The sequence below is a fragment of the Eschrichtius robustus genome, chromosome 21, assembly GCF_028021215.1.
Source record: "Eschrichtius robustus isolate mEscRob2 chromosome 21, mEscRob2.pri, whole genome shotgun sequence".
Taxonomy (NCBI): domain Eukaryota; kingdom Metazoa; phylum Chordata; class Mammalia; order Artiodactyla; family Eschrichtiidae; genus Eschrichtius; species Eschrichtius robustus.
This window is the reverse complement of record NC_090844.1, coordinates 34292058-34319562: the sequence shown is the minus strand read 5'-3', so window position 1 is coordinate 34319562 and position 27505 is coordinate 34292058. Positions and strand designations below refer to the sequence as shown.

At 38.5% G+C, this 27505-nt stretch overlaps 1 protein-coding gene across 8 annotated transcripts in view; it reads right to left on the bottom strand.

Moving 5' to 3' along the window:
- Positions 1-2370: 2370 nt before the first annotated feature.
- Positions 2371-27505, bottom strand: part of LOC137755992 (centrosomal protein of 78 kDa-like) — a 28420-nt gene continuing 3285 nt past the window's right edge. For 2 of the 8 annotated variants that reach the window (XM_068532170.1, XM_068532171.1), the window contains 5 exons: positions 26994-27166; positions 26830-26902; positions 25670-25773; positions 23494-23668; positions 2986-4782 (listed from right to left, as the gene is read on the bottom strand). In XM_068532170.1, coding sequence (XP_068388271.1) covers positions 4748-4782; positions 23494-23668; positions 25670-25773; positions 26830-26902; positions 26994-27166 — 560 coding nt within the window. In that variant the 3' untranslated portion in view covers positions 2986-4747. Of the gene's footprint in view, positions 2842-2985; positions 4783-8107; positions 8228-9884; positions 10039-23493; positions 23669-25669; positions 25774-26829; positions 26903-26993; positions 27167-27505 lie in introns of those variants that run through there. The other 6 variants (XR_011072145.1, XR_011072143.1, XR_011072140.1 and 3 more) reach the window with 6 other exon arrangements.

Below are 27505 nucleotides of genomic sequence, written 5' to 3'. Positions count from 1 at the left end.
TAACTAAGACCAATGTCAAAGAGTGTAGTGCCTATGTTTTCTCCTAGGGATTTTGTGGTTTCAGATCTTACATTTCAAGTCTTTCATCCATTTTGAGTAAATTTTTGTGTTTGGTGTAAGATAGTGGCCTAGTTTTATTCTTTTGCATGTGGCTGTCCAGTGTTCCCAACACCATTTATTGAAGAGACTGTCTTTTCTCCATTGTATGTTCTTTGCTCCTTTGTCATAAATTGATTGTTCATATATGTGTGGGTTTGTTTCTAGGCTCCCAATTCTATTCCATTTATCTGTGTGTCTGTTATTCTGCCAGAACCATATGTTTTGATTAGTGTAGATTTCAAATATAGTTGGAAATTAGGAAGCACGATACCTCTAGCTTTTTCTTTCTCAAGAATGTTTTGGCCATTCTGGTCTTTTGTAGTTACATACAAATTTTAGAATTTTTTGTTCTATTTCCATGAAATATGCTATCAGAATTTTGATAGGGATTGCACTGAATCTGTAGATTTCTTTGGGGCTACCCAAATGACATTTAAACAGTTAAAATGGACGTTTTAACAATACTAAGTTTTCCAATCCATGAGCACAAAATAATTTTCCATTTATTTGTGTCTTCTTCATTTTTTTCATCAGTGTCATAGTTTTCAGTGTACAGGGTTTTCACTTTCTTAGTTAATTTCTAGGTATTTTATTCTTTTTGATACAGTTGTAAATGGATCATTTTCTTAATTTCTCTTTCTGATAGTTTATTATTAGTGTATGGAAATTCCAGGGATTTCTGTATATTGATTTTGTATCCCGTGACTTTATTGAATTTATTATTTCTAGCAGTATTTTTGGTAGAGCATTTAGGATTTTCCCAATAGTATCATGTTATCTGCAAACAGTGAGAGTTTAACTTCTTCCTTCCTGATTGGGATGCCTTTTCTTTCTTTTCCTTGCCCAATTGCTGTGGCTAGGACTTCTACCACCATGTGGAATAAAAGTGGCAAGAGTGAGCATCCCTCTCTTGGTCCTGATCTTAGAGGAAAAACTTTCAGCTTTTCACTGTTGAGCATGATATTAGCTGTGGCTTTGTCATATATGTCTTTTATTATGTTGAGGTACATTACTTCTATATCCGATTTTATTGAGAGGTTTTTTTTTTTTAATCATAAATGGATATCGACTTTGACAAAGCCTTTTTTTTTTTTTGCATTTGAGATGATCATATGCTTTTTATCCTTCATTTTGTTAATGTGGTGTATGGATTGGTTCTTAAGGATGGTGTATTCTGATTGCCTACTGAAGTGCTTTGAGTAGGGATATCATTGTCTTTTATTTGAATCACAGCCTGTTATCCTAGCTTTCATCTTGCTATTAGAAGTTTCTGAGGGTGTTTTGGAATTAAAACAATACTGACTTATTTCAAATGTATTCTTTTATTTCTTTCACTTATCTTTTCCTTTTTTAATTCTAGAATAATTGCTTTCTGAAAGGAAAAATGTCATGGAGTATTGAGAGATGAAATTTTGATTATCAAATGATTTAGGTGGTATAATGCATATAAGAAATATTGCTATATTAAAAATCTCTGGAGAGCCTTGTCAGTTTTTCTAGTCTTTATTCAAAACAAGGAAGAGAAAGGTCTTAAATGATCAAACTGAATCTCTCAGGGTGAATCATATCAATAAGAATATTTTTCTGTGTTGGAAGAAGAAGATGTCACAGGCAGGAAAAAAATCTAGGTTGAAATAATTCTGGAATGTAGAGATTAGGTGAAAAAGAGGCAAGATATTCTCATTTGTTTCATGCCATAAAATACTCTTCCATGATCAGAGGTCAGTCTGGCTCAGAGAGTAAATCTTATCTTGATGGTGAAATTCTAGTTATTGCCAAGTTACCCTACTAGCTCATAAGATGGTGCTAATTTAATGAGATAAATATTGATTTCCCATCATTACATTAACTTCACTCAACTGTATGACTGCAGAATTTGTCCTGACCTCAGGCCAACTGTTTGAAAACATTATAGTTTCTAGTGACCCAGGTAAGATTATGGGTTGAAAACAACCCAAGGAACTTTCCCAATAGGTCATGTTAACTAGAGTATTCACATCTGTTTGAGTTTCTGTTTCCTTATGTATGAGAAATATTTATTGGTCATTCTCTCCCACACTCCCCCACTCTTTTGACAAAATCCTTCACTCTCCCACCTCACTTTCCCCTTCCCTATACAGTACAGACTGGTATTCCAAACACTGACTATGACAAAACTTTTTAATCAGCAGGGATCTTTCAGGTTAGAAGTAGTAAAAATGACCTTTAGAAGTATAAATCTACATTATTAGAAGATGACAATTAACATTAGGAAGATGACAATTATTAGAAAATATTAGAAGATGACAATTAAACAAACCACTTAGGATTCTCTTGGCTATAAGTAAGAGAAAGCTCCCATTCATTTAATGAGAAAATTTACTATCTCACAAAACAGGAAGGCTAGACATAGCAAAGTCTCCACGGTCGATGGAGTCACTAGTTCAAAGAAAAATATCAATTGTTCTGTCTCTCCAATCTTCTGTGCAAAGCATTAACTTTCTTCTAATGTTGTGCATCCTCATGGTTATAAAATGATGCCCAGAAGTAAATGGGTCAACATGCTTTCTTATTCCCATTCAATAGAAGCAAGAGAGAAGTGGTCCAAACCTAGGGGAGAGCCTGGTTCATCTCAGGCAGGGGCCCACCCTTAGACCAATAAGAGTGGCTGGGTGAGATGCCTACTTCAACTGGTTGAATCAAAAGAATCAGGCTCCCTTCTGGAAGTGGGAGTGAGGAAGGTAGGAAAACAAAGTCAAATATCTGTTAGGAAGAACAAAGAAAAAATGGATATTAGATTGACAGAAAACTATCACATAGGGCATTTGCTGGCAAAATACACAGTTATTCTAGTAATAAAAATACCTTAATTAAATTTTATTCACACCAATGGAAAGGACAGATCCATTCATTCACAAAATTCTTTATTGAACTCCTGGGTGCCACACACTGTCCTATGGGTTCAGTACACATAAGTATATAAGGCAGTCCTCACTCTAAAGGAATTCATTCTGTGTCTGTTTTCGCAATTGAACATGGGTTCCTGTTTGCTTACCACTTGAGAAAACTGTTGTATTTGTCTAGGCAAGAAAGAATGAATGTCTAATGTGTAGTAGATATGGTGATGAAACATGTTTGAAAAATATTCAGAAAGAAAATTCCACAGCATTCGATGCCTGAAAAGATATGAAAGTAAAGGTAAATATGATTCCCATGTTTCTTTCTTGCTCAATGGTGATGCTGTAAACTGGGATAAAAACTATAGAAGAATGGGTCCGGTAGTATGGAAGGAATCAGGGTCAGAATTTTTTCCCCAATTCCCCTACAGACCTTATTATTGTCTTATTACTAAATCTCCTTTGCATGCTTATATATTTGATTAACATGAAAAATTAAAAAAAATGCTTAAATGCTTTATGCTATTACAAAAGTGCCCCAGTCCTCACACCCTCTATGATTTATAAAATGATTTTTGATTACACATAGGATATATAGATAATCCAAATGTTGTGGGCAGGAGGAGGTTAAAGGATTATTAATGTTAAAAGGATTTCTTCTGGGACAGTGATATTTGCTGTAAGTGAGGAAAGACACCTCCTTGGTCATTGCCTTGTATCTGTGAAAGGAAGAAACTATGGAGATAGAGAAACTGGAGACATCACAGAGACAGGGTGACTTCTTTCTTGGGGCCCTTTGGTGAGGGGTGCTGGATATTTACCTGTTCTCTTTCAGTCCCCCAATTATCCTTTGATACTTTTTTGTAATCTGTTGTGGGAATCTACAAAATGTAGTTCTCAGATTCTTTACCAGTGGTTTTCTATTTAGTTTCACCAAGAGGAGATACTGGTAGATGATTAGTAGATGGGAGATGGGGAGAAACTATAATTCTTTCTTGCTCTTTTTCTCTTCCTTCTACCTCTGTCTTTTTAACTTCTTGTTCTGGAGGAATCTCCTCCAAGTTCCTGTTCTGAGGCAGTAGCTTCTCTTTGCCTCTTTAGCTTCTCCCAGCCCTAGGGGTGGTGCCTATTTCCTGTGGCACCTAATTGCTGGGTTATCTCATCTTCTTCTATTTGACGCTTCCAGCTCTACAGCTGGATAGGAAGTGTTCAGCAAATGGAGAATAACTAACATACAGGTTTATGTAATCATTATTCCAATAACCTAATGAGGGATGACTGTACATGCTCATTGTAAAAGGCTGAAATATCAACTCTAATTGTTTAGTTAAAGCTACACACAATTTATTAACTATATAATTCTACTATTCTCAAATAATTTCTTCATTCTGAACTCCTAGTTTAAGGGCTCATGTAGACTATCTGGTCTGGAATAGCAACACCTAAACTTTAGCAGACCCCAAGCTACTCAGATAACATGCTGAGGTCTGTGAATGCAGTACTAACAGGAACTCATGTTATGAAGTTACTTTCTAATAAGACTCTTCTACAAGAATGGTTTTCAAAAAAAATACAATTAATATCAGAAAAGCCAATGCCAAGATTTCACTTGTAAGCATCTTCACCATTGTCATGATTACAGGTTGTGCTGTTGTCCTTCCTCTTCTCCTTTTCTGAACTTTTTTCCCAACTCATAGCTGCAGGCTGATTCTCCATCCTCAGTGCCCAGGTCTGCCAGAGGGCCAGGAGGCTGTCCAAAGTCTCTTAAGGCATCAGTTCTCTGAGGTTTGTTTCTCTAAAGGATTATCTGGATTTTTATCAAAAATAAAACAATTTAAAAAACAAATTATGTCAGTAAATTACATTTAAGTAATATTCTTTAATTTTCAAAGGACATTTTAATATCTTATTATACACATCCCTGGGAAGCAGGGCGATGCATTTAGCAATAGGCATCACTGAAGGCTTTGGGGTAGGGGATGGCATGATAAGACCTGGAAGAGGCACCTGCCTGCAGGAAGATGCTGGAGTAGAGACATCAATGAGGACTCTCCTACCACAGTCCAGGTGAGTGGAAAACAAGGCCTGAACTAGAGTGGTGGGAGTGGGAATTGGAAGGAGAATAGCAATGGCAGAAGCACTGTGGTGGTTGAAACTTTAGGACCTGGTGATGGATATGATAAGGAGGTAAGGGGGAAAAGGGTAGAATTTAAAGGCACCTATAGGAGTTCTGATCATTGGTGACTGGAAAAAAGCACTAAATTAGGAAGAGGAGCTGGCTGAGGGAAGGATGATGAAGAACTGGGTTTTAAACATAATTGAGTTTGAGATGCTTGGCAAGATGCTCAGGTGTGAATGTCTGGTGGACAGTTATAAATGAGCTATCAAAGATTAGGGGAACATTTGAAGCTTGAGATGTAGATTTGAGGTTTATCTGCCTCAAATCAATTGTTTAAGTTCTGGGAAAGAATGAGGCGGTTAAATACAGGTCTGTTACAGGGCACAGGGGAGTCATTTCTAGGGAGAGTAGTCTGAAGGAAGTACTTGTGAAGGCTTTATCTGAACAGCATAAAATTAAAATCATATGTTCTCTTAGGTCTGCAATGGTTTCAAAAATAATAATAACACCTGGGTAATTACTAGAACTCTGCATACTTAATTTTGTACCAAATAAAATTTGTACCGTACAAAGTTAATATTTTTACATCATGACGTTAAAAGTAGCATTTATATGGCTCATGATATTTTTAGAAATTCTAAACATACTTCCTTTATGAATGTACAAGAAAAACTCAACCTATGTCAGGAATTTAGATTCTATAAAAACTTAGATGGGTCCTCTCCAAAAAACCTAGTTACTCAGAAGAAAAAAAGATATCAAGATAGCATTTCTGTCTTATCACTTAGCCAAGTACAGAGCCAAGTACAGGTATGTGGCTATGGTCATGTGCAAAGCAACATTTGAGGAGAGGTAGAAAGATGTAGAGTGTAAACGACCCTCCTCTCATCCCTACCCCATGCCTGAAATGCTACTGTTTACTTAACACATGATTCCCTTTTCAGCATTTTCTCAACCCTGGCACTATTGACATTTTGGGCTGAGTAGTTCTTTTGGGGGCCTAGCTGTGCATTGTAGGATTTTAGCAACATTCCTGGGCTCTACAATCTGCATGCCAGTAGTACCCCCTCCCCCAGTTGTTTTCAAAATTGTCTCCAGACATTACCAAATGTCCAGTTGGGGGCAAAATTAACCTGGGCTGAGAACCCAGGTTTCCTCACTTCCTTGAAGGTAAATGGCATTATGAGCTGTCATCAGTCTCTTTGTGCAGGAAGGACCAAAAAGAACAGAATTGGCTTAGGTTATGGGAAGATTGAACAAATGACACTGGTGCCTCAGGGAGACTTCACAGAGGCATCTTACAAAGAAGGTAAAAGGAGAAAGGGTCAGGATGGCTGTGGTTGACAAGAGAACTTCCCAGGATGACAAGAGAACAACTGCGTTGTTTGCCAAGGATGTGTGCTGTATTGGGACATTAATGTGATGTGGTTCACTGCTAGCTGGTTCACCCTGTGTCATATTTATAGACAATGTTGCATTGTGTGTGGTGGATGTTATGAGCTACCTTCATATAACCTTAGCTTTCTGTGTGTAGATTGGCGGGAATTTCTTGGCTCATTTGGGTGGCATTTTTTAATTGAAGCACAAATAGTGGTATACTGCAGAGATTGGGATTACACCAGTAAGAACTGGACTGTCTGGTTTTCAAATCTCAGCCCTGCCACTTAACAATTATGCCACACTTGTGCTTAATTACCATGTCTGTGAAATGGAGGAACTAATTGTACCTACTTCTCAGTACTGCTTGGGCTACCATAACAGAATACCACAGGCTGAGTGACTTGAATAACAGTGTGATAATGTGATTCATAATATGAAATATATATTTGGTCTCTGTCCCATTTCTGGCACAGAGCTCCTAAAACACTTGGAATTTTCTGTGATGAGAGCAATAATAGGTGTCTTTTGTTATGTTAATGAGGTGGCTTCTGGGAAACACCTAAGGATGAGGGCTGGTTGCCAGGAAAGCCAACCACTGATTAGAGGACTGGAATTTTCAACTTCTCTCCAGGAAGGGGAGAGGGGCTGGAGGTTGAATCAATTGCCAACAGCTGATGATTTAATCAATCAAGTGTATGTAATGAAGTCTTCATAAACACCCAACATACAGGGTTCAGAGAGCTTCCAGGTTGGTGAACATGAGGAGATTCAGGGAGAGTGGTGCACCTGGAGGGGGCATGGAATCTCCTTGCTCTTTCTCCATACTTTGCCCAGTACATGTGTCCTACCTGGTGGTTCCTGAGTTATATCCTTTTATAATAAACTGATAATCCAGTAAGTAAAGTGTTTCTCTGAGTTCTGTGAACTGCTCTAGCAAACTAATCAATCCCAAAGAGGGGGTCCTACGATCTATAGCCAGTTGGCCAAAAGCATGGGAGATAACCTGGATTCGCGATTGGCATCTGAAGGGGGGAGAACAGTCTTGTAAGGGCTGAGCCCTTAAACTGTGGGATATGACTCTATTTCCAGGTAGATAGTGTCAGAAATTAGTCGAATTGTAGGACACTCAGCTGGTGTAGAAGAATAGCTTGGTGTGGGGAAAAAAACCCCACACATTGGAATTGATGTGAGAATGTTGGTTGGAGCCAGAACTGGAAACAGAAATTTCCCCACAGTTCTAGAGGCTGGAAGTTTCAGATCAAGGTCCATCTGGCAGGGCTGGTTTCCGGTGAGGGCTCTTTTCCTGGCTTACAGGCAGCCACCTTCTCACTATGTCCTCACATGGTCTCTCCTTGGTGCAGGCACATGCAGAGTGTGCCCTCTGGTGTCCCTTTCTATAAGGCCACTAGTCCTATTGGATCAGGGTTCTACCATTACAAACTCCTTTATCCTTAATTACTTTCTTAGAGGCCTCATCTCCAAGCCAGATGAGTCAGGAACTGAATGGCTTCTCTTAAACATTCTCAGACGCAATTCTGAGAATCTTGACTCTGATAAGGGGAGGGATGTATCTTCTGGAAGAAGGAAATAAATGTTAGGGTAGGAAAGGGGAGAGCTTTGAGGATTAATTTACCTTAGTTGATCCTAACTCTCTTAATACATCAGATAAATCTTTCTGATAAGAAACAAATGCATTCTGTTTTCTTCTATGACATTCATGTTTTCTCCAGGAACAAACAAGCTTGGAAGAGTTCTGTTATTTGAAATACAGAAAACCAGATGGGTGTCACAAAAATCTCTTGAACAAGTAGATATCCTTGGTTGCAAACCTTTTCTATCCAATTCAGGACACAAGGTGGTATGATTTGATGACTAAAGAAAACCCACTCAAAAATGTCCCTGGGGCCTAGCATAGGATTGGAAATAATTCCATCAGTAGCTTATCTTTTTGTTCCTGTCACAAGAGCCTGAAAATTCTCCTGGGTCCAGCTTTAAGTCCCTAAAACCTTTCTGCAAATTAAAATTTCCTCCCTGATTGAGTCATTGGAGCTGCTCAAGAACCTGTGGCCCTCTGAAGATGAAGTTGGGAAAGGACAGAGGGGATGTATCTGCAGGAGGCTAGGTTTGCCAGCTTCACAATTTACTTAGGGAAGTTGGCCAGTTCTGCTTCTCTTTTCCCCCTAAAGAAGAGCAACCATTCAAGGCACTTGAATTTTTAGAGCGGTTTTGGATGCAAACTCACAAGATTCTGACCAAGGCCACATGTTTGTGCCCAATTACAAATTCATGGGAAGGCTCTCCCCACTGCTCTGGGGGTACTTTTGAAGAATTTAAGGAGCAGGTCCTCTCCAGAACTGAGGGTTACCACATGGCTCTCAGTTTTCCTACCTTGGCAACCAACAAGATTGTCCAGGTCACTTCAAATTATACTAGGGGCAGAGAAATCTTATCAAATAAGCTTGTCCAAGGGTCATCTAATTCCCTTGAGGAATGTAACCTTGTTTGACTAATTGTGTAAAGTTAATTATGGTCCAGACAGTTTACAACTCTGTCACTCTAGGTAGACATATTTTAGGTTGATTCAGATTTTGGGGCACCCTAATCAGCACAGAGGTCACCCAGCATAATATCATTGAGGTTCTCTCATCTTTGGGGCTATGTAGCTAGAGAAGCATTTAGTGATCCTCAAGTGGATTGAAAGAGCTAATGTTCTTTCAAGTGCCCGCCCGCCCCCCACAAAGGAAGACTCCAGGAAGAAGTTGTTTACATGAGAACCACACCAGCATCCTAATGTTGGGGTTGGGGCCAAGGCTGATGACTGCTGGAAATGCCACACTATATCAACACACGTCAACTTACACCCCTCCCCACCAAATGACAAACAACAACAAAACCTTCGAGATGGATATACCATTATCATTCCCATTTTATAGATGACAAAACTGACACAAAAGTAACTTGTCCAAACCCACACAACCTGGAGTGGGGAGCCAGGATTTGAATCCAGACAGTGTGGTGCCAGAGTCTGTGCCTGTGGCCAGAGCTTCCTAAGGCATGGTGCTCGTATACTATAAGCATCTTCATTGCTCTTCCCCTTTCATAGTCTGCTCAGCAAACGTGAAAAGGAAGAGGACAAGGAGTTTGGGGCTCTCTTCTTGGTTCCTGGCAGGAGCAGTTGTCCTCACTTTCGTAGGATCACTCCTGCACAATTCACCACTAACAAGTGAGAGGAAAGCAAGGGGAATTTCTGTGGAGCTCAAAGGAACAAGTTGTCCATGGAGTGGCTCCATCTTGAAGTGTCTTAAACATTCTGGGGGGGAAAGGTAGTTGTCTTATGGAGTAATGATAACTAGAGGACTGTGTTATTGGTACCATAGGTTAGTCTGTCTATTCACGGTGAAGGGTCCTACCTTTTCCATCTGTCCTGTGGGGACTCCACTGACTTCCTCTGTATTCTAAGCATCCTGTCATGATGGAGGGCTCTCACAGGTCTGTTATTCCAGCCCCCAGTTTATGCTCCAACTTCAGAACATTTTCAGCTTTTGTCCTTCTAAGTTAAATAATCTATATCAGTGAAAATACATACTTATTTGCATTAATATGGATATATGTTTTATGACATTACTTCCTATTTTTATATATTGATGTATAATATTCAGAGACAATATTTCTATAAAATTCCTGAACCAGATATGGAAGGTATTATACTTTCCTAACTGACAGGTGGTAAGGAAAAATATCTTCTAAATCTCTCCCATCCTTCTTATAATTCCTTACAAACTCACTGCCATTTTTATCATTTCAACTGTACAAGGATCTACATTGGAGTCAACATAAAAAAGAAGAAATGAAAATAAGGGGTAAGAAAGAGTGTATTGTGTATTCACCAGAATGACTACGTTGGAATCCCAGTTCTGGGGACTTCCCTGGTGGTGCAGTGGTTAAGACTCTGCACTCTCAATACAGGCGGCCTGGGTTCGATCTCTGGTCAGGGAACTAGATCCCACATGCACGTCACAACTAAGAGTTCACATGCCACAACTAAGGAGCCTGAGTGCTGCAACTAAGGAGCCGCCTGCTGCAACTAAGAGCCAGTGCAACCAAATAAATAAATATTAAAAAAAAAAAAAAGTATCCCAGTTCTACACTTAGCTTGTGAACTGGGCAAGCTACTTAACTTATTGGTGTCTCAGTTTCCTCATTGTAACGTGTGAAGATATTAATAGTACTTCTTAGCCTAAAAAAGTTTTTTTGTTTTTGTTTTTCTTTTCAGACAAGGGACCCTTCTGTAAATCTTTATAGAGTTTCTGTGAGGGTTAGCTAAGTTAATAGATGTGAAGCAGTTAGAATGGTGCCTAGAGCATATTATTGTTACTTGAATAGAGGATGAAAAATACTACTACATGATGCAGATATAGGTATATACCTAGAACAGCTGTAATGCACTAAAGAAAAACAAGTAATAAGTGAGTTTAGTAAAACAATCAAATCCAAACTATATCTCACAAATTAAACAATTATAAGAAAAAAATTGTTCTTATAATTCAGCAGTAAGCAGTGTTATGGATGGAACTGTGTTCCTCCCATATCCTTATGTTGAAGTGCTAACCTCCAGTACCTAAAAATGTGGAGGTGGCTTTGGGACTGGGTAATGGATAGAGGCAAGAAGAGTTTTGAGGTGTATGTTTAAAAAAGACTGGGTTGCTTTGAAGAGACTCTTGGTAGAAATATGGGCGTTAAAAGTGCTTTTGGTGAGATCTCTGACACTGGAAGGACGATGATTCTTTTTATAAAGTGGCAAAAAACTTGACTGAATTCTATTCTATAGTTTGGTGGAAGTGTTGACAGAAAAAAAGAATACACAACCTATATTTGTAGTGAGGTGGATGGACCTTGAGTCTGTCCTACAGAGTGAAGTAAGTCAGAAAGAGAAAAACAAATACCATATGCTAACACATATATATGGAATCTAAAAAAAAAAAAAAAAAAGGTTCTGAAGAACCTAGGAGCAGGACAGGAATAAAGACACAGACGTAGAGAATGGACTTGAGGACACGGGAGAGGGGGAAGGGTAAGCTGGGATGAAGTGAGAGAGTGACATGGACTTATATACACTACCAAATGTAACATAGATAGCTAGTGAGAAGCAGCCGCATCACAAAGGGAGATCAGCTCGTGGGTTTGTGACCACCTAGAGGGGTGGGATAGGGAGGGTGGGAGGGAGACTCAAGAGGGAGGAGATATGGGGATATATGTATACGTATAGCTGATTCACTTTGTTATACAGCAGAAACTAACACACCATTGTAAAGCAATTATACTCCAATAAAGATGTTAAAAAAAAAAAGAATACACAACCTAAAAGTTGAGAGTTATGTTTTATTTGGCGGACAAAACTGAGCACTTAAGCCTGGGACACAGCCTCTCAGATAGCTGCAAGGGACTGATCCAAAGACATAAAGAGGAGGCAGGATATACAAGTAGTCAGAACATCAAAAGATTACTGTTTTTTTTTTTTTAACATCTTCATTGGAGTATAATTGCTTTACAATGGTGTGTTAGTTTCTGCTGTATAACAAAGTGAATCAGCTATACGTATACATAAATCCCCATATCCCCTCCCTCTTGCGTCTCCCTCCCACCTTCCCTATCCCACCCCTCTAGGTGGTCACAAAGCACCAAGCTGATCTCCCTGTGCTATGTGGCTGCTTCTCACTAGCTAGCTATCTCACATTTGGTAGTGTATGTATGTCCATGCCACTCTCTCACTTCGTCCCAGCTTACCCTTCTCCCTCCCCATGTCCTCAAGTCCATTCTCTACGTCTGCGTCTTTATTCCTGTCCTGCCCCTAGGTTCTTCAGAACCATTTATTTTTAGATTCCATATATTAATAATTAATTAATTAATATTAATTAAAGAAAACCAGATGTCTCAAATTAAGGAATTTAGCAGTTTTCTATGTATGGGAAGATGCAAGAGTCCGAAATCATTCCTTTCGTATGCACCGCACCTATCTGAGGCCAGTGTACTGTGTTCTCTCATCTCAGGGTGCACTGTCAGGGGAGCTTGCAGCAGCTGACTGCTAGATGGCGGGCATCCTGTCTCCATCCTGAGTTCCCTCAGGGCTCATTGTGGGGTGGCTGTAATGTGATGGCTTGATGGCTGCAGCATCCTTTGTTTACTGATATGGCAGGCAATGTCATATTTAATTCGTAGAAGGTAAGACATGTGAGTGATGAATTTGGATATTTAGTTGAGGAGATTCCTAAGCATTCATAGTAGAATGTGAGAGGAGAGAGATAAATTGAAGAAGAAATTGTTAAGCAAAAAGCAAAAAGGAACCAGAATTTGAGATCTGGAAAATTCTCAACCTATCCATATTGCAAAACACAAGAAAGTGTGTTCTGGAGAGAACACCAGGTTATGGCTAGATCATCACTCCAAAAAGAGATTATGGTATGATCACAGATCTTAACAGCTATCTCAGCAGATATGCTGCCAGCTTGGACTGAAGGGTACAGAAACATCATGAAATGAAAGAAGACAGTCAGACTCATAGGATTTTGTCAGTGGGCCTGGGGGACAGAGAAGGAAGCCTAAAAGTATTATTCTCCAGCCTTAACATTTAATGCAGTTTGACTTGCTAGTTTTTGGACTTGCTTGGGACCCTTTCTTTTTTTCTGATTTCTCCCTTTTGGAAGGTAGATGTCTATCCTATGCCTGTCCCATCATTGTATTTTGAAAGCAGATAACTCTTCTGATTTCACAAGTCTGCAGCTGGAGAGGAATTTTGACTCAGGATGAATCATACCTCAAGTCTCACTCACATCTTACTTGCATGAAATTTTAGACTTAGAGTTGAGGCTAGACTAGGTTAAATCTTTGAGGGCCATAGGATTAGGTGAAAGTATTTTGCATGGGAAAAGGACATGAATTTGGGGAGGGGGCAGAGGGAACAACGTTATGGGCTGGATTGTGTTCCCTCAAAATTTGTATGTTGAAGTCCTGACCAATAGTACCTCAGAATGTGTCTGTATTTGGAGACAGGGCATTTAAAGAGACAATTAAGGTAAAAAGAGGTCATATGAGTAATGTAATCCAATACAGCATAATAAGCCAATAATGATAATAATAATAATAAATTATATAAATAATAATTTATAAGTATATAGTAGTATTATATTTTATTATTATAATAAAATATATTACTAATAATAATATAAATAATAATAATCCAATACAGCATTCTTATAAGAAGAAGAGATTAGGAAAAGACAACACAGAGACTGTATGAGGACACAGGGAGAAGACAGCCATCTGCAGCCCAGGTGGAGAGGCCTCAGAAGAAATCAAACCTGTCAACACCTTGATCTTGGACTTTTAGCCTCAAGAACTGTGAGAACATTAATTTCCATTGTTTAAGCCACTCAGCCTGTGGTAGTTTGCCCTAGCAGACTGATACAACCAGTTAGAAAATATAATGGGAAACTACCATTTAAATGGGCTCCACTCTGAATTGTCAGAGAAATACTCTTGAAAGCAAAAAGCATGGCCTCTCCTTAATCTGGGGCCTCACATGTCCACTTGGGAGACTCAGTACTTCTTTGTGGGCCTCCCACTTTCACATTGCTATTCCAAATCTGTCTGCTTCGGGAACTGCTATTCTATAAACACCTCCTTTCTGGAAGACAGCCTTGCCTCACATTTGCAGAATTAAAAGGTCCATGTAGGGGGATTTCTCAGAGCAAAGGATAAAGCTACCCCAATGGGAGTACTGGAATCTCAGCATTTAGGAAGATGGTGGGGAAGAAAAGACAACAACAATGAAGAGTTTGCTTTAGGAATGCAAGCACTGCCTTTCACCAGTAGCGGTTTCATGCATCTTGGAATTTGAGTTTTATACAAGCATTTGGTCAAAGTAGCAGCAGGCACCTCATGACCTGATGGGCTGTGCAATAAGTTGAATGAATTTCAGCCCCCAGACTGCACTGTGCAAAAATATAGCATCTCTTTATTTTCTATAAAGGAAAAACCAAGTCCAAAGATTGAAAAAGCAGGCAAGCACTGAGCTTATTTACTTGCTATACAAAGAAACTCACATGCGTGAGTAATTTGCCAAGTGGCTCTCTGGGGGAAAAAAATCAGGAGGTTTTGTTTTGTTTTGTTTTTTTATGGCTAGGAAGGAGAGTTTAGTAGTGACTATATGAATCAAATATTAACACTTTCAGGTTGGACAGGGCCAAATCATTACATAAGTTTTTTTGTTTGTTTGTTTTTATCTTGTTGGTTACAAAAAGTCCCACCGTTCATTGGTCAAAAAAGGGTCTTTGATTACATCCAGTGAGGCTCTGGTGTAGTGGCTAGGTCAGGTTTTTTAGCTTTGGTTAGAGATCACAGTTGCTTATTAATGTTGGTTAGTTAGAAGAAAATCTCAAAACACACAACATTCATTTTAATATCTCCTAGGGGATTGATGCTGCAACTGGAAAGTTCTTCATTTACACTCTCATTTACCCTGGCCAGTGAGCAATGTGAGCACAGTCATTCTTGGCACTTGGCTTCCCCTTGGTTTTGTGCTGCAGTTTCAGAGTTTCATCCAGGGTGAAGGTGTTAACTATGCAAGATAGGGGAGAGTCCTCTGGTCATTGGCCATCTGTCCTCACAGCTACCACTGAGAAAGACATCCATTGTCCCTGTTGGCATTTCTTCCTCAGAATCAGACCTCTTTCTTCTACTTCATGCTCCAGATTCAATGAGGTTCTGACATGAGGGGAGAACTCAGAGTTCTTAGTTATTGATCAATGTGGTCATTAAGTCATTCAAAATTCATTCCTCCCTCTCTCAGCTAAGATAATCTCTCATCTAAGGTCTTTCAATTCACACTCTTTAAGTGCAAACCAGTATGGCTTCCTTCACTTGTCCCCTTAAAAGATATACTTAATGTTTGTGCATAATATTATAATTATAATATTTAATGATCTAATAATTTTAATATTTAAATAAAATATTTAGGGCATAATTGACTCCATGATTTCTTAGTTGGTTGCCCAAACTCTTTCCTTCCCCATCAATAGCTTCTAAATTATTACTAAATAACCAGTTAACGCTTTGGTAAGAATTGGTTTATAGGTTGTGAATGAAAATTGTTGCCTGCCATATCAGCAAACAAAGGATGCTGCAGCCATCAAGCCATCAGCAACCGCTGCCCCCAATGGTGGACCCTGAGGGAACTCAGGATGGGGAAGAACAGGATACTGGCCTTAGATAGCTAAGGTGTATATCAAAGGAATGGTTTCAAGGAGCCCAGACTCTTGCATCTTCCCATACATAGAAAAGTACTAAATTTATAACTTGAGATGTCTGGTTTTCTTTAATTAACAGTAATCCTTTTTTAAATAAAATTTTTATTGGAGTATAGTTGATTTACAATGTTGTGTTAGTTTCTGGTGTACAGCAGAGTGAACCAGTTATACATATACATATATCCACTCTTTTTCTTTTAGAATTTAATTTTTTAGATTCTTTTCCCATATAGGTCATTACAGAGTATTGAGTAGAGTTCCCTGTGCTATACAGCAAGCTTTTATTAGTTATCTATTTTATATAGATTTAGGTGTATATGTCAATCCCAATCTCCCAATTTATCCCTCCCCTGCCCCCGGCCTTATCTCCTGGTGACCATAAGTTTGTTTTCTACATCTGTGGTTCTACTTCTGTCTTGTAAATAAGTTCATTGTATTTTTTTTTTAGATTCCACATATAAGCGATATCATATGATATTTGTCTTTCTGTATCTGACTTACTTCACTCAGCATGACAGTCGCCATGTTGCAAATGTTGTTGCAAATGGCATTATTTTGTTCTTTTTTATGGCCGAGTAATATCCCATTGCATATATACACCACATCTTCTTTATCCATTACTCTCTTGATGGACATTTAGGTTGCTTCATGTCCTGGCTATTGTAAATAGTGCTGCAATGAACACTGGGGTGCATGTGCTTTTTGAATTATGGTTTTCTCTGGGTATATGCCCAGGAGTGGGATTGCTGGGTCAAATGGTAGCTCTATTATTAGTTTTCTAAGGAACCTCCATACTGTTCTCCATAGTGGTTGTACCAATTTACATTCCTACCAACAGAACCCAAGAGGGTTCCCTTTTCTCCACACCCTCTCCAGCATTTATTGTTTGTAGATTTTTTGATGATGGCCATTCTGACCAGTGTGAGGTGATACCTCATTGTAGTTTTTATTTGCATTTCTCTAATAATTAGTGATGGATTAAAGATCTAAATGTAAGGCTGGACACTATAAAAATCTTAGAGGAAAACATAGGCAGAACACACTTTGACATAAATAGCAGCAAGATATTTTTTGATCCACCTCCTAGAGTAATGAAAATAAAAACAAAAATAAACAAAAGGGATCCAATTAAACTTAAAAGCATTTGCATAGCAAAGGAAGCCATAAACAAAACAAAAAGATGACCCTCAGAATGGGAGAAAATATTTGCAAATAAAGCAACCAACAAAGGATTAATATCCAAGATATACAAACAGCCCATGTAGCTCAATATCAAAAAAAGAAATAATACAATCAAAAAATGGAAAGAAGGGGGAGGAACCAAGATGGTGGAGCAGAAGGACGTGCTCTCACTCCCTCCTGCGAGACCACTGGAATCAAGACTAGTTGCTGGAAATCATCGACAGGAGGACACTGGAACTCACCAAAAGGGATACCCCACATCCAAAGACAAAGGAGAAGCCACAATGAGACGGTAGGAGGGGCACAATCACAGTAAAATCAAATCCAATAACTGGTGGGTGGGTGACTCACAGACTGGCGAACACTTATACCACAGAAGTCCACCCACAGGAGTGAAGGTTCTGAGTCCCACGTCAGGCTTCCCAACCTGGGGGTCCGGCAACGGGAGGAGGAATTCCTAGAGAATCAGACTTTGAAGGCTAGTGGGAATTGATTGCAGGACTTCGACAGGACTGGGGGAAACAGAGACTCCACTCTTGGAGGGCACACACAAAGTAGTGTGCACATCAGGACCCACGGGAAGGAGCAGTGACCCCAGGGGAGATTGAACCAGACCTACCTGCTAGTGTTGGAGGGTCTCCTGCAGAGGCAGGGGATGGCTCTGTTTCACCATGGGGACAAGGACACTGGCAGTAGAAGTTCAGGGAAGTACTCCTTGGTATGAGCCCTTCCAGAGTCTGTCATTAGCCCCACCAAAGAACACAGGTAGGCTCCAGTTGTTGGGTTGCCTCAGGCCAAACAACCAACAGGGAGGAAACCCAGCCCCACACAAAAACAGTCAAGTGGATTAAAGTTTTACTGAGCTCTGCCCACCAGAGCAACAGTCAGCTCTACCCACCACCAGTCCCTCCCATCAAGCCTCTTAGATAGCCTCATCCACCAGAGGGCAGAGGCAGAAGCAAGAAAAACTACAATCCTGCAGCCTGTGGAACAAAAACCATATTCACAGAAAGATAGACAAGATGAAAAGGCAGACGGCTATATACCAGATGAAGGAACAAGCCAAAACCCCAGAAAAACAACTCAATGAAGTGGAGATAGGCAACCTTCCAGAAAAAGAATTCAGAATAATGATAGTGAAGATGATCCAGGACCCCGGAAAAACAATGGAGGCAAAGATCGAGAAGACGCAAGAAATGTTTAACAAAGACCTAGAAGAATTAAAGAACAAACAAACAGAGATGAACAATACAATAACTGCAATGAAAACTACACTAGAAGGAATCAATAGCAGAATAACTGAGGCAGAAGAACGGATAAGTGACCTGGAAGACAGAATGGTGGAATTCACTGCTGTGGAACAGAATAAAGAAAAAAGAATGAAGAGAAATGAAGACAGCCTAAGAGACCTCTGGGACAACATTACATGCAACAACATTCGCATTATAGGGGTCCCAGAAGGAGAAGAGAGAGAGAAAGGACCCGAGAAAATATTTGAAGAGATTATAGTCGAAAACGTCCCTAACATGGGAAAGGAAATAGCCACCCAAGTCCAGGAAGTGCAGTGAGTCCCACACAGGATAAATCCAAGGAAAAACAGGCCGAGACACATAGTAATCAAATTGGCAAAAATTAAAAACAAAGAAAAATTATTGAAAACAGCAAGGGAAAAACGACAAATAACATACAAGGGAATTCCCACAAGGTTAACAGCTGATTTCTCAGCAGAAACTCTACAAGCCAGAAGGGAGTGGCATGATATACTTAAAGTGATGAAACGGAAAAATGAACAACCAAGATTACTCTACCCGGCAAGGATCTCGTTCAGATTCGATGGAGAAATCAAAAGCTTTACAGACATGCAAAAGGTAAGAGAATTCAGCACCACCAAACCAGCTCTACAACAAATGCTAAAGGAACTTCTCTAAGTGGGAAACACAAGAGAAGAAAAGGAGCTACAAAAACAAACCCAAAGCAATTAAGAAAATGGTCATAGGAACATACATATCAATAATTACCTTAACCGTGAATGGATTAAATGCTCCCACCAAAAGACACAGGCTTGCTGAATGGATACAAAAACAAGACCCATATATATGCTGTCTAAAAGAGACCCACTTCAGACCTAGGGACACATACAGACTGAAAGTGAGGGGATGAAAAAAGATATTCCATGCAAATGGAAATCAAAAGAAAGCTGGAGTAGCTATACTCATATCAGATAAAATACATTTAAAATAAAGAATGTTACAAGAGACAAGGAAGGACACTACGTAATGATCAAGGGATCAATCCAAGAAGAAGATAGAACAATTATAAATGTATATGCACCCAACATAGGGGCACCTCAATACATAAGGCAACTGCTAACAGCTATAACAGAGGAAATCGACAGTAACACAATAATAGTGGGGGACTTTAACACCTCACTTACACCAATGGACAGACCACCCAAAATGAAAATAAATAAGGAAACAGAAGCTTTAAATGACACAATAGACCAGATAGATTTAATTGATATTTACAGGACACTCCATCCAAAAACAGCAGATTACACTTTCTTCTCAATTGCGCATGGAACATTCTCCAGGATACATCATATCTTGGGTCACAAATCAAGCCTCAGAAAATTTAAGAAAATTGAAATCATATCAAGCATCTTTTCTGACCCCAACGCTGTGAGATTAGAAATGAATTACAGGGAAAAAAACGTAAAAAACACAAACACATGGAGGCTAAACAATACGTTACTAAATAACCAAGAGATCACTGAAGAAATCAAAGAGGAAATCAAAAATACCTAGAGACAAATGACAATGAAAACACGACGATCCAAAACTATGAGATGCAGCAAAAGCAGTTCTAAGTGGCAAGTTTATAGCTATACAAGCCTACCTCAAGAAAAAAGAAAAATCTCAAGTAAACAATATAACCTTACACCTAAAGGAAATAGAGAAAGAACAAAAAACCCCCAAAGTTAGCAGAAGGAAAGAAATCATAAAGATCAGAGCAGAAATAAATGAAATAGAAACAAAGAAAACAATAGCAAAGATCAATAAAACTAAAAGCTAGTTCTTTGAGAAGATAAACAAAATTGATAAACCATTACCCAGACTCATCAAGAAAAAGAGGGAGAGGACTCAAATCAATAAAATTAAACATGAAAAAGGAGAAGTTACAACAGACACCGCAGAAATACAAAGCATCCTAAGAGACTACTACAAGCAACTCTATGCCAATAAAATGGACAACCTGGAGAAAATGGACAAATTCTTAGAAAGGTATAACCTTCCAAGACTGAACCAGGAAGAAACAGAAAATACGAAGAGACCAATCACAAGTAATGAAATTGAAACTGTGATTAAAAATCTTCCAACAAACAAAAGTCCAGGACCAGATGGCTTCACAGGTGAATTCTATCAAACATTTAGAGAAGAGCTAACACCCATCCTTCTTAAACTCTTCCAAAAAATGGCAGAGGAAGGAACACTCCCAAACTCATTCTATGAGGCCACCATCACCCTGATACCAAAACCAGAAAAAGACACTACAAAAAAGAAAATTACAGACCAATATCACTGATGAATATAGATGCAAAAATCCTCAACAAAATACTAGCAAACAGAATCCAACAACACATTAAAAGGACCATACACCACGATCAAGTGGGATTTATCCCAGGGATGCAAGGATTCTTCAATATACGCAAATCAATCAATGGGATACACCATATTAACAAACTGAAGAAGAAAAACCATATGATCATCTCAATAGAGGCAGAAAAAGCTTTTGACGAAATTCAACACCCATTTATGATAAAAACTCTCCAGAAAGTGGGCATAGAGGGAACCTACCTCAACATAATAAAGGCCATATATGACAAACCCACAGCAAACATCATTCTCAATGGTGAAAAACTGAAAGCGTTTCCTCTAAGATCAGGAACGAGACAAGGATGTCCACTCTCACCACTATTATTCAACATAGTTTTGGAAGTCCTAGCCACGGCAATCAGAGAAGAAAAAGAAATAAAAGGAATACAAGTTGGAAAAGAAGAAGTAAAACTGTCACTGTTTGCAGATGACGTGATACTATACATAGAGAATCCTAAAAATGCCACCAGAAAACTACTAGAGCTAATCAATGAATTTGGTAAAGTTGCAGGATACAAAATTAATGCACAGAAATCTCTTGCATTCCTATACACTAATGATGAAAAATCTGAAAGAGAAATTATGGAAACACTCCCATTTACCACTGCAACAAAAAGAATAAAATACCTAGGAATAAACCTACCTAGGGAGACAAAAGACCTGTATGCAGAAAACTATAAGACACTGATGAAAGGAATTAAAGATGATACCAACAGATGGAGAGATATACCATGTTCTTGGATTGGAAGAATCAATATTGTGAAAATGACTATACTACCCAAAGCAATCTACAGATTCAATGCAATCCCTATCAAATTACCAATGGCATTTTTTACGGAACTAGAACAAATCATCTTAAAATGTGTATGGAGACACAAAAGACCCCGAAGAGCCAAAGCAGTCTTGAGGGAAAAAAAGGAGCTGGAGGAATCAGACTCCCTGACTGCAGACTATACTACAAAGCTACAGTAATCAAGACAATATGGTACTGGCACAAAAACAGAAACATCGATCAATGGAACAAGATAGAAAGCCCAGAGATAAACCCACGCACCTACGGTCAACTAATCTATGACAAAGGAGGCAAAGATAGACAATGGAGAAAAGACAGTCTCTTCAATAAGTGGTGCTGGGAAAACTGGACAGCTACATGTAGAAGAATGAAATTAGAACACTCCCTAACACCAGACACAAAAATAAACTCAAAATGGATTTGAGACCTAAATGTAAGACTGGACACTATAAAACTCTTAGAGGAAAACATAGGAAGAACACTCTTTGACATAAATCACAGCAAGACCTTTTTTGATCCACCTCCTAGAGTAATGTAAATAAAGACAAAAATACACAAATGGGACCTAATGAAACTTCAAAGCTTTTGAACTGCAAAGGAAACCATAAACAAGACGAAAAGACAACCCTCAGAATGGGAGAAAATATTCGCAAACGAATCAACGGACAAAGGATTAATCTCCAAAATATATAAACAGCTCATGCAGCTCAATATTAAAGAAACAAACAACCCAATCCAAAAATGGGCAGAAGACCTAAACAGACATTTCTCCAAAGAAGACCTACAGATGGCCAAGAAGCACATGAAAAGCTGCTCAACATCACTAATTATTAGAGAAATGCAAATCAAAACTACAATGAGGTATCACCTCACACCAGTTAGAATGGGCATCATCAGAAAATCTACAAACAACAAATGCTGGAGAGGGTGTGGAGAAAAGGGAACCCTCTTGCACTGTTGGTGGGAATGTAAATTGATACAGCCACTATGGAGAACAGTATGGAGGTTCCTTAAAAAACTAAAAATAAAATTACCATATGATCCAGCAATCCCACTACTGGGCATATACCCAGAGAAAACCATAATTCAAAAAGACACATGCACCCCAATGTTCACTGCAGCGCTATTTACAAGAGCCAGGGCATGGAAGCAACCTAAATGCCCATCGACAGACGAATGGATAAAGAAGTTGTGGTACATATATACAATGGAATATTACTCGGCCATAAAAAGGAACGAAATTGAGTCATTTGTTGAGATGTGGATGGATCTAGAGACTTCATTCTAGAGTGAAGTAAGTCAGAAAGAGAAAAACAAATATCGTATATTCACGCATGTATGTGGAACCTAGAAAAATGGTACAGATGAACCGGTTTGCAGGGCAGAAGTTGAGACACAGATGTAGAGAACAAACGTATGGACACCAAGGGGGGAAAACCACAGTGGCGTGGGGATGGTGGTGTGCTGAATTGGGTGATTGGGATTGACATGTATACACTGATGTGTATAAAACTGATGACTAATAAGAACCTGAAGTATAAAAAAAAAAAATGCCTTAAAAATATGTCACACTTAGTCATTCCACTTCTAGGACCTTATTCTACAGAAGTAATCCCAGTGGACACAGAGACGTATATACAACGTATTCACATTGTTTCTGACAGGGAAAAGCCAACTGTGTAAATCTAATTGCAAAGAATTGATTAAACTATGGGACATCAATACGATGGAATACTACACGATACATCATTAAGTGAAAAAAGCAGGAATATGAAACAGCAAGTATACTACAATTCTATTTTTGTAATCCCTAAGCATACAAATATATTTATAGAAAAATAAAAGACTGAAAGTGTATGCACCAAAATGAACAGTGACTATGTCTGGGTATTAAGATTATAGGTAATTGTTCTCTTGTTACTCTGTATTTTCTATAAAGAATGTATGCAACTCTTAGAGACAGATTAAAAGCAAAATAAAAGTTATCAGTAAAATGAGGCTTTTAAAAAAATCCTATCACAACAGTATCATGCCAAAAGCTAAGCATATATCATATTAAAAATTCAATATTTTCAATTTTAGAATTTACCTCTAAGCCATAAATCCTCACTAAGAGATTCTGCCAAAGCACTTGCACCCAGGTCACCAATGAGCGTGTTGCAGTTCAGAGTGATGCGCCTCAAACCAGCCATACAGTCAAGCTCAGGTCTCCTGGAACGAAGACTCTCAGCCCAGGTTGCTTCATGCCTTCTGGTAGTCTGATACTTCAAAGATTTAATGGGATGAAATTAAGATGCTTGAAGAAGGAAACAGGGTGTGCCTACTGAGTATGGCTTATTATGTCAGAGATTTACACACACACATATCAAGCATATATGCCAGGAGAATCAACCTGAGAAATTAAACAGTCACTGCTGCTTTACGAGTCCAGTGACCCAGATTCTACTTGGTCAGTGATTAGATTCCAGCCACTGGATGACCTGCTTTTGAACAGTTATGTAAAGTTGGGCAACTCAATTACAGTCTATGAATTCTTTTCCTTATCTTCTAAGTCAGGGAATTGGTTCTAAATTCTATCATTGCTGAGGCTCTAAATGTCATCATTCTGTCCTCCAATGGTCTCCAAACACCTGACTGGGCAACCCATAAGAAAACTTTTTAATATGCATCTTGTTTTTTAACAAATTATATACACGAAGTTCTATACATATAATGTATGTACATTATAAACGACACAGATAGTGTTTAAATGATACAAAGCTAAATAGGTTCTAATATGTTCTTTTCCTAACTCCTAAGGCATTATTTTATTTATTTTTAAAAAATATTTATTTATTTGTTTGTTTGTTTGTTTGGCTGTGCCGGGTCTTTAGTTGCAGCATGCCGGATATTTTAGTTGTGGCATGTGGGCTCTTACTTACGACAGGCACGTGGGATCTAGTTCCTTGAGCAGGGATCGAACCCAGGCCCCCTGCATTGGGGGCACAGAGTCTTAACTGCTGGACCGCCAGGGAAGTCCCAGGCATTATTTTAAAAACTATATTTACAAAATGGATCTCACATGCTACCTAGGGTATGCACACAAACTTTAGAGGCCTGGACTCTGCACAGCCAGTTGGATGTGCCTTGGGAAAATAATGGTTTGACATTTAACCACATGTATTGTCTTAAAGACATTCAATTCTTTATATTCATAAAATAAAGTTTGGTAATAGGGAACACTGACTTTAAATGAAAAAAGTCTTATTACATTCTTGAAAAAATAAAAGACTCAAAGTGCCTTTGACACTCTAAAACGAAAATCATTAGTGTCATTTTTCTCTTAACAATACCTTATAAAAGCTCCAAGCAGAAATAACAGCAATCACTTACACAGTGCTTAGTATGTGCCAGGCACTATTTATACAAATTAGTTCATTTAAACCTCATAATGAGGCACAGAGGTTAAGTGATTTGTCCATGGTCACTTGCTATGAAATGGGAGAAAGGGAATTTGAACCTAGGCCATTTGGCTTAGGCACCCAAGTTCTTGACTGTTTTCAACCCCAGGGGTCAATGGACTTGCCCTGTATAGGCTCAAAGAATTTTTCAATTTTTAAAATCTAAATTTAAACATTTCCAGCTTTGTGGGCTATACAGTTTCTGTTGCAACTACTCAACCCCACTGGCGTAGGGTGAAAGTAGTCATAGCTATCATGTAAACAATGGGTGCGACTATGTTCCAAAAAAACTTTCTTTACCAGGCGACGGGCTGGATCTGGCCCACCAGCCATAGTTTACCTACCCTTGATCTGCACCATCAAACTATTCAGAAGGCTTCATGTCAAATTATTAAATAACTTTAGGCCTAAATACAGTAATTATAACCACTGTAAAGTTGTTAAGGCATTATTTTAAAAACTGTATTTACAAATTGCTGATGTAGTGATTTTTATTAGCTTATAAACTACAGCAGCTAGTAAACACTTGATTCATTTACGTCTTGAAGACTATAATGGCACAGTTTTTTCACAGTATCACAATAATGTTTTCAGTAACTAAAAATACATATATTATTATATATTAAATCTCTTATTTCTAAAATTAAGTGGACTATCTTTACTAAATGGCAGAATCCCAAACTGAAAACTGGTCATATTCTTTCAACAAAACGAAAGCTGCACTCACACGTATCAAAAGACAAAAATTAACTGCCATCTGTATCAATATATTAATGTGCTTCAATCACATATGTTTTCATGAAAGTTCAAACATAAAAAAATCACCTTTAAGATCTTGGCCATGTGATCTGCTCCCTGCCATGTCAGATTACATCCCGTGAAGTTTACTGTCTTAAGAGTGGTAGAGTTCTTTACACCTTGACAAATAACTAAAAGAAAGAAAAAAAACCACACACACAGTAAGATGAAGAGACTATACATTTGTCAATCTTGACTTATTTGCTTTTCTTGAGTCAATTGGAGGTTTATAGCCACATTCTTAAAATCATTAACTACAATCTTCCCAAACAGGTAACTGACGAACAGATGCATTCGAAAACTTGTCAGTAACAAAGTGTTATTCCAGTTTACAGCAGCAGTTTAATTCTATTTAGATACTAAAACTGAATACACTGAATACTGCAAACTTTATTCCCAACCACTCAGTAAAATACCACATACCTTTTGAGACATAGGGAAAAAAAGAAAAACCGAAAAATCTTAAGACTCTTCCTATTTTCATTTCCAATGATACTTCCCAATCTTGATGATCAATCAGCGATTTAAATGTCAACTATAACTCAGTATTTTATTAGGTGCTATGCAGTATACTAGAGCAATAGAAGAGAGAGGACCTCAAACCCTCTGCTCCCTCAAATTGAAAGGCAGGCTTCCTTACCCCTCCAGACCACTACTAGACACAGGGAACACACACTAATGTTTCAGGACCCCAACTAACAGTCACCTGCTTTGTGATTACTTCCATGACACACCCCCACTAACACCACTGAGTTTGCTGCTCTTACGGGACGTGACATATATTTCCTATTTTAACACATACCACAGTGCATTATAATTATGATTGCAGATACATGTTCTAACAATTTAAAGATAATGATGACTTTTTGGTCTTTACATCTTGCTATTTCCCTTCCCATAATATTTCTTGAAGAGAAACATTAAAATATAGACAAACACAAAAAAACAGAAAATATACAAAATGTGTGGTTTGTGGCTTAACACAAACTTAAGTAAAATTAGTTCTGACGGTATCCAGCATGACAAACTTCCATGGTACAAATGAGAATGGACCAAGGTTTGAGCAGGCACAGGAGACAACCCAGGCATGAACAACACCAAGAAAAGGTAGACAGGAAGTAACATGGTGTGTAGGAAATCACGAGACCAGTCTAATGAGAAGAGGCTTAAACAAGACTGAAACTCACTTTCTAAACCTCCATCTCCAGGTGGACAATTCGCAAGACACAGGTGCACCCAAGTGGCCAATTTATTCCATCCCTTTAATGGGGAGAACAAGTTTAAAATTTTATTGCTTTAGTTTGCTCCAAAAGCAACTATCAAATGTTGGCAGGACACAATGAAGGCTTACCTTTGTTAACATAGTTAAGTCGCTCTCTCTAAGAACTAGCCCATTTAGCTCCAGGTTCCTTAGTGCACCTGACACACTTACACAGCATTTAAGAGCTTTACACAACTGCAAGGTCACATCTTTATTTCTTATCGCAGGAACACGACTTCTGTAAACTTTATTTCTGTCACAACCTAAACCAAAATTATTGTAAAATGAGTGATTTAAACCACATATTTTATCATCACTAAAAAGCATCTAAATAAAAAAAAAAGCATCTGCTCTGTGCTAAGGATTATCAACGACTCCTGCCCTTAAAGCCTTCATTAAGGAGGGAGATGTATAAACTCAAAATTTCAATCACATGAGATAAAGAACCATAACCTTTGTGCATAGAGGTTCCTTTGGAGGCAAAAAGTTATATCTAAGTGACGGCTTCATGATAACCCTGAAGCAGAATCTAGAAAAGATGAGAGTATGCAGAGTTGGAGTAGGAGGTGCATTAACTGCACAGGGAGCACCTGTGCAAAGAC